Source organism: Oryctolagus cuniculus, chromosome 1 (genome assembly GCF_051225735.1).
Source record: "Oryctolagus cuniculus isolate XC-2025 breed Fujian yellow rabbit chromosome 1, ASM5122573v1, whole genome shotgun sequence".
NCBI lineage: Eukaryota > Metazoa > Chordata > Mammalia > Lagomorpha > Leporidae > Oryctolagus > Oryctolagus cuniculus.
Window position 1 is genome coordinate 236,890,756 of NC_142867.1, and position 12,114 is coordinate 236,902,869.

Below are 12,114 nucleotides of genomic sequence, written 5' to 3' on the forward strand. Positions count from 1 at the left end.
CTCGGCTGTGCTCGTCCACCTGACGGCCACGTGTGGCCGGGAGGGTCGTCCAAGGCCAGCTGGGGCTCCACGGCTGCCTCCCAGCTCCTGGCTCGTGCTCAGCTCAGCCGAGAGCCTCAGGGAGGCCGAACTGACCACAGTCGTTCCCCGCTGGAAAGTTCTGGAAGCTTCCGCTGCTTGCAGGTCTCCCATGCAAAGCCCCACCCACCCGCCCTGCCAGCCCCCACCATGCAAAGCCCCACCCACCCGCCCTGCCAGCCCCCACCATGCAATGCCCCACCCACCCGCCCTGCCAGCCCCCACCATGCAATGCCCCACCCACCTGCCCCCCCCAGCCCCCACCATGCAATGCCCCACCCACCCGCCCTGCCAGTCCCCACCATGCAATGCCCCACCCACCTGCCCCCCCAGCCCCCACCATGCAATGCCCCACCCACCCGCCCCGCCAGCCCCCACCATGCAATGCCCCACCCACCCGCCCTGCCAGCCCCCACCATGCAATGCCCCACCCACCCGCCCTGCCAGCCCCCACCATGCAATGCCCCACCCACCTGCCCCCCCAGCCCCCACCATGCAAAAGCCTCACACATGAAGCCCACTTGAGCCCCCGAGGGGTCCCCTCCCCAGCACAGTGCCTGTGCGACCCTGGGGCAGCTCCCAGCACACCTGGTGCGCAGTCTGGGTGCAGGGCCACGGTGCCGCTGGGCAGTTTTCCCGTGGCCTTGCTGGGTGTGGAGCTAACGCCTGTCTCGCCTCCTTCCTGCCTTCCCTGCTGATGCTGGCCGAGTGTGCCCTGAGCCTGCTTCCTGAGGGCGCCGGGCGGGCGGTGCTGCTGAGCGGGAACAGGCCCGGCCTGGGGTGGGCTGGGGGTCTCAGCCTCCCCCCCCCGTGAGGATGGCTCCCATGGGTGTCTACAGCAGCCCCGGGACAGGCAAGGGCCCCACCAGCCTTTTTTTTTTTTTAAGATTTTATTCATTTATTTATTTGAGAGGCAGAGTTACAGAGAGAGACAGAGAGAGAGACCGAGACAGAGAGAAACATCTTCCTTGGGCTGGTTCACTCCCCAGATGGCCGCAACGGCCAGCACCGGGCCAGGCTGAAGCCAGGAACCAGGAGCTTCTTCCAGGTCTCCTACATGGGCACAGGGGCCCAAGGACTTGGGCATCTTCCACTGCTTTCCCAGGCCACAGCAGAGCTGGATCGGAAGTGGAGCAGCCGGGACTTGAACCAGCGCCCGTGTGGGATGCTGGTGCCTCAGCCGGAGGCTTAGCGCCGGCCGGCCTCACTGCTTTTACAGGTGAGGAACAGAGGCTTGGAGGAGCTCGCCCCAGCGGTATCCCTGGGTGGGAGCCATGGTCTCTGACTTCTACAAGGTTGCGCCCATCAGTTAGCCAACCATCTTACTGTGCGCTGCCAGCCCGGTGAGGCTACGTGGCCGGGGCACCGTCCAGACTGCGTGCACTGTGCAGGCAGGGCTGCAGGTGTCGTGGGCCCTGGTGGGAGCAGAGGGTCTCACACACAGGGGCCCGGCGCTCCGAAGCCACAGAACAAATTTGCAGGTGCGGCCACCTCCCAGAAGCCCTCCCTGCCAGGAGGCGCCCCCTCCCTCGCGTCCAGGCTTGGAGCTGGCCTGCCCTACAGACCAGGTCCTGCTCCAAGGCTGCCCGGCAGGGAGGTGGGGCAGAGGCTCACAGCCAGGGCCCGCCCACCTGCCTGAGCGCTCCCGGCTGGCCAGTGGTCAGGAGAGCCGGCTCCATGGGCAGCCTCAGCTGTTCCTCACCCGACTCTGGGGGTCTGAGTGGGGCCTGCCCCCCCAGTGCACACCTAGGCCAGCAGCCCCCAACAGAAGGGGATGGCAGCTGCATTTTGCATTTCAAACAAGCAGGCAAGTTAAGTTGTAACAGCACATGCAACCCAGTATGCCCAGAAGAATTTAATGAATGGACCTTAAAAACAGCCTTCAGTGGGCACCTCGTGTCTGCGCAGCCCAGCTGTGTCCTGCACTCAGAGTCCAGCTCGGTTTGGGGCAGCCACATGTGCAGTGCCCAGAGGCCACTGTGCTGGCCACAGGTCGGGGCTGGCCGAGTGCTGTGGCGTGTCCTGTGCGCTCCGTGCGACCTGGCATGGTGGCAGAACCGGGGCTCTGTGTCCCGCCTCCCGCCGTGAGCCAGGAGAGGGGCTGGGGAGAGACCCTGGCCCCACAGGCCAGGGACAATGACGGCCGTCTCAGGCAGGACACCTCCCAGGCCCCGGGCCGGGCTCACCGTCCCAGCGTGTTCCGGCAGCACCCTGTTCTGGTCCCCCAGCGGTGCAGCTCACCCTGCCTCACCTCCCAGATGGGCCTGGAGGCTGGGAGAGGCTGGGAGAGGAGTGACTGCAGGACCAGGCCACAAACAGGGAGAGCCCCCCAGCTCTCCGGCTGGGGGAGGGGCTGAGGGAAGGAGGGTCTGCCCCAAAGCCCCTGCGGGAGACCTTGCTGTCCCTCAGGGGTCAACACTAGCCCTGATGCCCAGGACAGGGTGTCAGCAGGTGCGTCTCCCGGGGTCACGACCTGCCCCTGGGCTGCTCAGCCGGCCAGGTGGGCTTCACCCCTGCTCCCCCCTCTCCCCGCACAGGACTTGGCTGGGACAAGGAGATCAAAGAGCACCTGGACCTCGGGAGAAATGGGTCAAGGGCGCGGGGGCTGGCCCCCAAGGCCGAGTCCTACCACGTGGGCTCTAACAGGTCGGGAACCTGACGCCTGAAAGACAAATGTTAGCTTAGCGGGCAGCCCGCGGTGCCACGTCAGAGGGACCCGAACTCTCCTCCCTGCCCGTCTGGGCTCTGCCTGCGTGGCCGCGCCAGCCTCCCGGATCCACGCTCGCGCCTCTCCCCGCCCTGGGTGGGTGTCAGGGCGCCCTCTGCAAGGAGCCGCGGGGGGCAGGCGTCGCTGCACGCAGAGCAGGTGCGCAGGTGGGTGGCGGCCCGCCCTTCCCCAGACCCTCCTGCGGGAGGGGCAAGGGGCGGACGCTCCGGGGTTCCGGGACCCCGAGGCACCCGGCTTGGCCGTCCTGCGGTCGGGGGGGGACCAGGGTGGGCGAGGAGGGGGCTGCGGGCGAGGGCTCAGGGCTTCCTCCCGGGGGCGCAGCGTGCGTGTGCACGCCCCCGCCAGGGCTCTGGTCCGGAGCACGGGAGCCCCCCACGAACGTGCGTCCAGCGGGCCGGGGCCGGGGCCGGGGCCGGTCCCAGCGCGCAGCGCAACCGACGCCGCGCGCCGTAACCAGGCAACGAGCGCGGCCCCCAACCGCGCGGTGCGCAGGCGCAGTCGGCCGCCCCGAGCGCGGCGGCGCGGCGCATGCGCGGCTGACCGCGCCGGCCTCCCGGCCTTCGAGGCCAACGGAAGATGGGCGGAGCGCGCCTGCGTCGGGTCCGCTCAGGTTCTCGACGCCGGTGAGCGGCCGCTCGGGGCGAAGCCGCTGGCACCGGCCCTTCAGGACTGATTTCCCCTGAGGCCTTGATGGGCGCATTGCGTCCCTTCACACTTCCTAAGCGAGGAGACGGCAGCAGAAGCAGCCGCGTAACCAGGGCCGCGTCCCGGGAAGACCCCGAGCGCCAGGCCCAGACAGGTGGGCGAGAGGCGGGGCCGGGCCGGGGCGGGGCGAGTAAGAGGCGGCGGACAGACTCGCTGGGGGCGGGGCCGGGGGCGGGGCCTGGGCGGGGCGAGGAAGAGGCGGTGGACAGACTCGCTAGGGGCGGGGCCGGGGGCGGGGCCTGGGCGGGGCGAGGAAGAGGCGGTGGACAGACTCGCTAGGGGCGGGGTCGGGGCCGGGGCCGGGGCCGGGGCCGGGGCAGGGCTGGGTGAGGAAGAGGCGGTGGACAGAGTCGCTAGGGGCGAGGCCTGGGCCGGGGCCTGGGCGGGGAAGAGGCGGCGGACAGACTCGCTAGGGGCGGGTCCGGGGGCGGGGCCGGGGCGGGCCGGGGCGAGAAAGAGGCGGTGGACGGACTCGCTAGGGGCGGGTCCGGGGGCGGGTCCGGGGCGGGGCGGGGCTCGGTGAGGAAGAGGCGGTGGACAGACTCCGCTAGGGGCGGGGCCGGGGGCGGGTCCTGGGCCGGGCAGGGGCAGGGCTGGGTGAGGAAGAGGCGGTGGCAGACGTCCGCTAGGGGCGGGGCCGGGGGCGGGGCGGGGCTGGATGAGGAAGAGGCAGCAGGCTCCGCGGGGCGGGGGCGGGGCCTGGGCCGGGCCTGGGCGGGGCTGGGTGAGGGGTGGGAAGAGGGATGGGGCTGCGAAGAACAAACGTCCGCTAGGGTAGCGACGGACGGGGCGGGGCAGGACTGGTTGAGGATGAGGGGCGGGACGAAGGAGGAGGAGGCGGCGGACAGTGATTCGCCAGGGCAGTGACAGGCACCCGCAGTGGGCAGGACAACGGGACGGTGCGGGGCAGGACGGGATGAGGGTGAGGGGCGGGCCGAGGCGGTGAAAGGCAGACGTCAGCTAGAGGGCGGGGCCAATGGACGGGGCGGTGACAGGCACCTCTGGGGGCGGGGCCGGGGCGGGGCAATGGGAGGAGGCGCTGAAGGACTGGCCGAGAGCGAGGGGCGGGGCGCGCGCGCTGACGTCGCAGCCGGACACGTCAGCGGCGCGGCGGCCGGAGCCGGATGTGCCAAGATGGCTGCGGCGGCGGCCGCCGTGTGTGCACTCGTCGCCGCTGCCGGGTGGGCCGTGGTCCGCGGCTCCTGACGGCCGGCGTCGGCGCGCAGGTGAGCGGCGAGCGCGAGCAGAGGGAGGCGGCGAGCGGCCGGCGGGGCGAGGCCGCGGGGCCGGGGAGGCCGGCCGGGCCCTGCCCCTCCGCGGGCCGCGGGGACCTGAGCGTCGGCGCGCGGCCGGCCGCCGTGGGCAGTGGGCAGGCGGTCGCCTCTCGGGAAGCCCACGAGCCCGTGGGGCTCGGCCTGGGCGCTCGTAGGACGCGGGCGCGGCCGGCAGTGGCGGATTCGGGCCAGCCGCGCCCCCCGCCCGTTCGGGGTGGCGGGGCTCCCCTTGGGCCGCGCTGTCCCCGGCGAGCGCCCTCGCGGGCCCCTGGTGGCCTCGGGTTGACACACCTGCGGCCTCGGGTCCGGAGCCGGAAGCTGGGGCGCGGGTGGAGGGGCGGCCCCCGAGTGATGTGCGGGGTGGGACCCTGCCGGGGAGGGGAGGGGGCTGTGTCCGGGGAAGCCGGGGGCGGGGGTGGAGGGGCGGCCCCCGAGTGGTGTGCGGGGTGGGACCCTGCCGGGGAGGGGAGGGGGCTGTGTCCGGGGAAGCCGGGGGCGGGGGTGGAGGGGCGGCCCCCGAGTGGTGTGCGGCGTGGAGTCCCGCCGGGGAGGGGAGGGGGCTGTGTCCGGGGAAGCCGGGGGCGGGAGCGCGGGTGGAGGGGCGGCCCCCGAGTGGTGTGCGGGGTGGGACCCTGCCGGGGAGGGGAGGGGACTGTGTCCGGGGAAGCCGGGGGCGGGGGTGGAGGGGCGGCCCCCGAGTGGTGTGCGGCGTGGAGCCCCGCCGGGGAGGGGAGGGGGCTGTGTCCGGGGAAGCCGGGGGCGCGGGTGGAGGGGCGGCCCCCGAGTGGTGTGCGGCGTGGAGTCCCGCCGGGGAGGGGAGGGGGCTGTGTCCGGGGAAGCCGGGGGCGGGAGCGCGGGTGGAGGGGCGGCCCCCGAGTGGTGTGCGGGGTGGGACCCTGCCGGGGAGGGGAGGGGGCTGTGTCCGGGGAAGCCGGGGGCGGGGGTGGAGGGGCGGCCCCCGAGTGGTGTGCGGCGTGGAGCCCCGCCGGGGAGGGGAGGGGGCTGTGTCCGGGGAAGCCGGGGGCGGGGGCGCGGGTGGAGGGGCGGCCCCCGAGTGGTGTGCGGCGTGGAGCCCCGCCGGGGAGGGGAGGGGGCTGTGTCCGGGGAAGCCGGGGTCCCGCGGGGCTGAGGCCGCGTCTACGAGGCAGTAGTTTAGGCTGTGCCAGGGCTCTCCCGGTGAGCAGCGGTGGGGATCGCAGACGCGCGGGAGCTGAGCCCGCTAAGGTCGGGCCCGGAGGGGCCTCCGTGTCGGAGGCGCGAGTGGCCGCGACCGCGCTGACCGCTCCGCTGGACGAGGCCGGTGCCCTGCCTGGTTGTTTAAAGCAGACCCCGCTGGAATGGTTCAGGGTCTTGTGCCGACGCCTGCCCAGGGGAAAGTCCTTGCCCAGCAGTGACCCGCGGACCTGGGACGCCGGCGCCTGGCGGCAGGCTGGGGGGGCGGGGTCAGGCCGTCTGCGGGGGGGGGGGGGGGGTGTCCGTCTACAGTGTGTGTGGGGGCGGTGTCAGGCCGTCTGCGGGGGGGGGTGTCCATCTACAGTGTGTGTGGGGGCGGTGTCAGGCCGTCTGCGGGGGGGGGGTGTCCATCTACAGTGTGTGTGGGGGGCAGTGTCAGGCGTCTGCGGGGGGGGCGGTGGCAGGCCGTCTGCGGGGGGGGCAGTGTCAGGCGTCTGCGGGGGGGGTGTCCGGCTGTCCAGCCCCCCTGAGGGGTCGCTGAGCGCGCTGCTTGCTCTGGCCCAGCCATTGCTCTGTGCTCTCAGCCAGGGAGGGCGGGCCGGGGGTGAGCGGCGGGTTAGGAGGAGCGGGGCCACGGGTAGGTTCACTTGAGGCGTCCGTGGCTGCCGTCTGTGCACGCGTCTGGACGGCTGTCGGGGTGGGCGGCAGCCCCGGGCCCCGCCAGGAGCCCCCCCGGCTCTGATCTCTCTGAGCGGCTGACGGGGAAAAGGACTTTGTGGATCTGGGGGCCCAGACGCGGGTTGCGGACGTCCGGGCGGTCGGTGGAGGCCGAGCCTGCCCCACGTTAGTGGACACAGGCGCCGGCGGGGAGGCTGCGCGCTCTGTAGGTCCTGGGTGAACCCAGGTCGGACGCGGGCGGCCTGGCAGGCCCAGCCGCTCTCTGCCGCTCGAGTTTCCGGGTGCCGTGAGAACCCCAGGGTGGGGCAGCCGAGGGCCGGGCGAGAGGAGGCCTCTGACGTGGGGAGAGGGAGGGTTCTCCCGGCTGGCAGGTCTGCTCCTGGCAGCGGCACAGCTTGCACGCCTGCCGTCCGCTGTCCCCGGGGTGCCGGCAGTCACTCGAGCTCCCGCTGCTGCCTCCCAGGGCCCGAGCCCGGGGTCGCACCAGGCGCCCGGCTGTGGGCAGTGAACGGTCCTAGCGCCTCGGCCGGGTGCCCACGACCTTGTCTGTCCTGTGGGACTTGAAGTCCCCGTGTGCGAAGGGTGCTGAGCCGTTTCTCTCTGTTGGGGGAGGAGGGGGTGGTCTACAGGAACGTGTCGGCCCGGCGCACCTTGTGGGGGGGGCGTCGGGAGGGGTGTTGGAGCCGCTGGCCCTGCCGGGCGCGGGAGCACCAGAGGGTGAGCGACGCCAGCAGGGAACCTGCTCTGCCGCTGGCGGCCACCCTGCCTCCTCCCAGGGGGCCCCGGCAGCTTGGCCGGGTGCAGTGGGCAGAGGGGTGGGGCTTGGCGTGTGAACACCTCAGTCTGTGTCCGTGTGTCTTCCCAGGGGCCCCTGGGACGTGGAGTGCGTCGGGTGTCGGTGTAGACGGGGACGTGGAGTGCGTCGGGTGTCGGTGTAGACGGGGACGTGGTGATGGGACGTGGAGTGCGTCGGGTGTCGGTGTAGATGGGGATGTGGAGTGCGTCGGGTGTCGGTGTAGACGGGGGCGTGGTGATGGGACGTGGAGTGCGTCGGGTGTCGGTGTAGACGGGGACGTGGTGATGGGACGTGGAGTGCGTCGGGTGTCGGTGTAGATGGGGATGTGGAGTGCGTCAGGTGTCGGTGTAGACGGGGGCGTGGTGACTTTGTGCCTCTTTTTCTCTTGCAGTTCACGTTGAGGAAGTGCTGGTCCGCGTCGTCCTCCTCCTCCTGTGAGCGGCGCCCACCTGTGCCGGAGCTCAGCCATGCAGCCACCGCCCCAGGCAGTCCCGCCCGGCGCCGCTGGGCCTCCTCCGGCCGGCAGTCCTCACAGCGTGCTCTGGGCGCACAGCCCGTACAGGAGACGGGCGGGCGGCAGCGCCGTGGCCCCAGCCGCCTGTCCCCCGCAGCCCGTGACGGACCCCTTTGTCTTTAGCAGACAGGCGCTGCAGAGCGGCCCAGCAGGCGCGGCGTCCAGGGCCGGCCTGCCCGGTGTCCAGGGCCCGGTGCCCTCAGGGCTCGCCCAGTACCCCGGCGTGCCCGTGCCGCACACAGATGCCGGGGACAGCTCCCAAGCACCCTGGGAGCCCCCGCCGGGGCCTCTGGCGCAGCCCAGAGCAGACGCCAGTCTGTTTCCTAGTGTGCCGGCCTCGGTGTTGCCTGGGTCGGAGGTGAACAGGAATGCAGAGCTTGGTCCCGGCTCGGAGCCTGGCGTCCAGACTCTGCCGTATCCGCCTCACTGCATTCCAGGAGTGGGTCCTGACGAGTCTCACGGGGCCCCTGCGCGTGGGACCATGCCATGGCTTGACCGGCCCCCCAGCGGGCACGACCTGCACGCCAGTGTGGGGACAGCCACGGCCGCCGCCTCCTTCCCCCAGCCTTGTCAGCAGGGGCCAGAGCAGTGGGGGCAGGCGCAGGGGGGCCCGCGGCCCGCCGGCCAGCCTCACTCGCCCTGCTCGGAAGGGTCGCTTCAGAATGCTGGCGTCCTCCCGCTCCCCCCGCCGCCCGGCCAGCCTCGAGGTCCCGGCCCCGAGCAGCACGGCCCAGCGCCCGCGGCCGGCGACGGGAGCAACGAGCCGGCCTGCCCGCAGGGCCGAAACCACTCAGCACACGGCGTCCGTCCTGAAGGCGCGTTCGGGCAGAATTGCAGAGTTGCAAATACCTGGGCAAAGCAGGAGCTCCGGCAGAATCCGGGAGTGACCGGCGCGGCCCTCGTGAGCACCCCTGCTCAGAACAGCCCGCAGGACCGCCTGCACTGCGCCCCGGCCGCGGGGGCCGGCTGGGTGCTGCCCGACGCAGACTCGGGCGCGCTCTCGATGTTTTTCCAGAGTGGGGAGACTGAAAATGAGGAGAACCTCTCATCTGAACAAGCAGGCTGTGCCGGCACCTCGGCCTTTGACGGGCTGTCCCCCAGCCCTGGACTGGGCCACCCAGCCACCGCTGCCCACGTGGGAGCAGGGGCCACGCGCCAGGCCTTTCTCAAAGGTCCCCACGGCGAGAGCGTGCAGCAGCGGGGAGACACGCAGCCTCACTTCCCTCAGCCTGAAGGCTTCCAGCCCGACACCGCAGCCCCTGACCACGCTGCCCGTGGTGCGCTGGGCGATGCGGCGAACGCCGAGAGGCCCGGGGCCAGTGGCTCCCGGTACGACGACGACGAGAACCTGGAGTTCGCTCAGAATCAGGAAGTTCTGCCGAGTGAGCCCCCGAGCGTGGCCGACGCCTGCCTGGGGGATCCGTTCCGATTCGGGCCCCTTCCCGGGTGCGCTGTCCCCAGGCCCGGCACTGCGGGCCTCGCTGGAGGAGGGGGCGTGAATCTGGAGGCCCCGGACGCGGCGTCGCCCCCCGTGCGGCCAGACGGCCTGTCCTGTGGGCACAGCGGTGCGAGCCACGGGAGGCGCTCGGGATCGGCCCGGCCCCAGGAGCTGGCGGGCACATTCATCCAGCAGGAAGTCGGGAAGCCCGAGGAGGAGGCGTCCGGCAGCTTCTTCCAGCAGATCGATTCTTCTCCCGTGGGCGGAGAGACAGCAGATGGCGCTGTGCGGCAGAGTCACCGCGGCGGCCTGGCCCAGCCGCCCCCGACCCCCAGCCCGCCCAAGCCCGTGGGGGTGTTCCAGACAAGTGCAAACAGCTCTTTCGAACCGGTAAAATCCCACTTGGTGGGGGTGAGACCAATGGAGGCAGATCGAGCCAACGTGGTGGGTGAAGTGAGGGAGACCCCTGCCCATCAGAAGTGCAAGCCGGCCGCCACGCCGCCCGATGCCTCGCCTGGCAACCTGGAGCAGCCCCCCGACAACATGGAGACCCTCTTTGCCCCTCAGGTCGGTCTGCCACCTCGGAGCGCCAGCGTGGAAGCCGGCCACGTGCTCCCGCCCCCGGGGGCGCCGTCCTCGCATGCCCCCGAGAAGAGGCCCTCGGCCAGGGCTCAGGGCGTCGCGAAGTGTGAGAGCCCGGCCACGACGCTGTGGGCGCAGAACGAGCTGCCGGACTTCGGAGGCAATGTCCTCCTGGCGCCCGCCGCGCCCGCACTCTACGTGCCTGCCGCGGCTCGGCCGGCCGAGGTGCTGCAGCCTCCCGAGGAGGGGCCGCCGCCGCCGCGGAGCCGAGCCGGCCCCAGCGCTTCCGAGAACCTGGAGAACCCTCCCCGGGCGGGCGAGGAGGAGGCCCTCCCACCGCAGGCGAGCTGTGGTTACGCCAGTTTGCTGTCCTCGCTGCCCACGGAGTCTCTGCAGAACCAGCCCGTCCTGATCGCGCAGCCGGACCACAGCTACCACTTGGCGCAGCCCATTGCCTCCTCTCTGTCCCCTCCGAGTGCGAGCGAGAAGCAGCAGTCCTGGAGAGACGCCTTGCTGGGGGACAGGTGCGCAGCCGGCGGGCGGGCGCTCGGCGGTGACTCTGGCGACAGTGCCGCGGTGCGCGGGATCCCGGTGAGCTCTGCTGTGGGCTCGGCCCCGCCGGGCAGCCTGTCCCAGGGTGCTCGTCCACAAGGCTCCGGGGCTTCGGAGGTACCTCCCAGCCAGCCCGCCGGTTTGCTGGTTCAGCCGCCATCCCATCCAGCGTCCAAGAACTCGGGTCCAGAAAGCCGAAGGAGCCGCACCGCGGAGAACATTTCTGCAGAGCTTGGCCACAGCCCTGGTGGCAGCACAGAGCCGCCCTTGGGTCCTGCAGACGGGCCGGCGAGTCGCTGCAGTAACCAGGAGGAGCCTTCGGGGGCGCTGGACTTCACGCTCAGCCGGACCTCGGAGCGTCCCGACAGCTCCGCCCCGCAGCCCAGACAGCCTGGGGTGCACGACCCGGGGCGTTTTTATCAGCAGGTGATGGCAGATGCCCAAGACCAGCCCGCCCTGGAAGGGGCGCCGCGAGAGCTGGGGCCGCCCCAGCACCAGGTGTCCCCGCCGCAAGTGCCCAAAGCAGCGTTGCCAGAGCCCCCTTCGAACCCAGAGAGTCCGCCCGGCCGGGGACGCCCCCAGCACCCAGTCCCGTCTCCCGCCTCCGCGGGCCAGCCGCCGCCGTCCTCCAGCGCCTCGGTGCCTGCTGGCTCGAGCCAGGCGGCTGTGCGGTCAGAGCAGCCGTGGCTGCAGCCGAGTGTGTTCGGCCCCCCGCCCCAGGCCCTGGCGTCCTACTACTACTACAGACCCCTGTTCGAGGCCTACCCCCCGCCGTACCCCTCCCCATACGCAGCGGACGCGGGGACGGCCGCCCTCTACTACCAGGTAGGGTGGAGCTTGCGCGCCGTGCGGTCCCGCGTCTGGGCTTCCGCCGCTGGGTTTCTCTGTCTCCTGGTGTGTGCCTGGCTGGTGGTGTGTCCGCGGAATTCAGAAGGGAGCGCGGTCCCGCTGGCGTGCGGAACGCCGGTCCCAGACTGTGCTTGCCGGGCACGGTCTGCCCCACGGGAGCGCCGTGTGGTCTTTGTGTCACCGGCCTCCCAGGTGACACCGCCGGCTGCAGAGCTGAAGCGCTGTGGTTCGCACTGCGGGCCCGGGACAGGCCCCGCGTGCTTGCTGTGCTGGGCCGCAGGCAAGCTGTGGTCTCCTAAATCCGCCTGGGGCAGAAAAGCGCCGAGGGCAAGAGTTAGGTTGGGGCGCGCCGTCCACCCGGCACGGCGCAGGGCTGAGTCCCGGGTGCGTGTCCCAGCAGGAGGCGGCGGTGGCCCCAGCGTGGTGGGGGCCCTGCCGCTCCTCGGAGGCCAGCTGGGGCCGAGTTGCAGCCTCGTCGCTGGACTCGGTGCCACCCGTGGGCACGGTCGGGTAGTGGCCGTGCTCGGCTCACCGTGGCTCAGCTCGCAGAGGCAGGAGCATCGTGCAGGAAGCTTGAGGTCCCCGCCCTGGGGGGGGGCAGTGTGGAATCCTCCCCCAGGGCAGGGCCCTGCTCAGCTCTGCTGTGGCTCTTGGTGCCAGACGGAGGGGCACTGGGGGCTCGCTTGGGCACTTGGTGCAGCTGTGTTGTCTTCTCGCGGTCAGGCTGGGTAGCAGCCGAGCTGAGTT

The 12,114-nt window shown here is 72.0% G+C and overlaps 1 protein-coding gene across 8 annotated transcripts in view; it reads left to right on the top strand.

Moving 5' to 3' along the window:
* Positions 1–2,841: 2,841 nt before the first annotated feature.
* SEC16A (SEC16 homolog A, endoplasmic reticulum export factor) overlaps positions 2,842–12,114 on the top strand; it is a 33,899-nt gene continuing 24,626 nt past the window's right edge. For 6 of the 8 annotated variants that reach the window (XR_016226663.1, XM_070058929.2, XM_070058951.2 and 3 more), the window contains exons 1-2: positions 4,580–4,737; positions 7,824–11,343. Coding sequence is in view for 7 of the 8 variants with exons in the window: in XM_070058929.2 (XP_069915030.1) it covers positions 7,900–11,343 (3,444 nt within the window). In the remaining variant the exon portion in view is untranslated. Of the gene's footprint in view, positions 2,953–3,332; positions 3,606–4,579; positions 4,738–7,823; positions 11,344–12,114 lie in introns of those variants that run through there. The other 2 variants (XM_089322466.1, XM_070058934.2) reach the window with 2 other exon arrangements.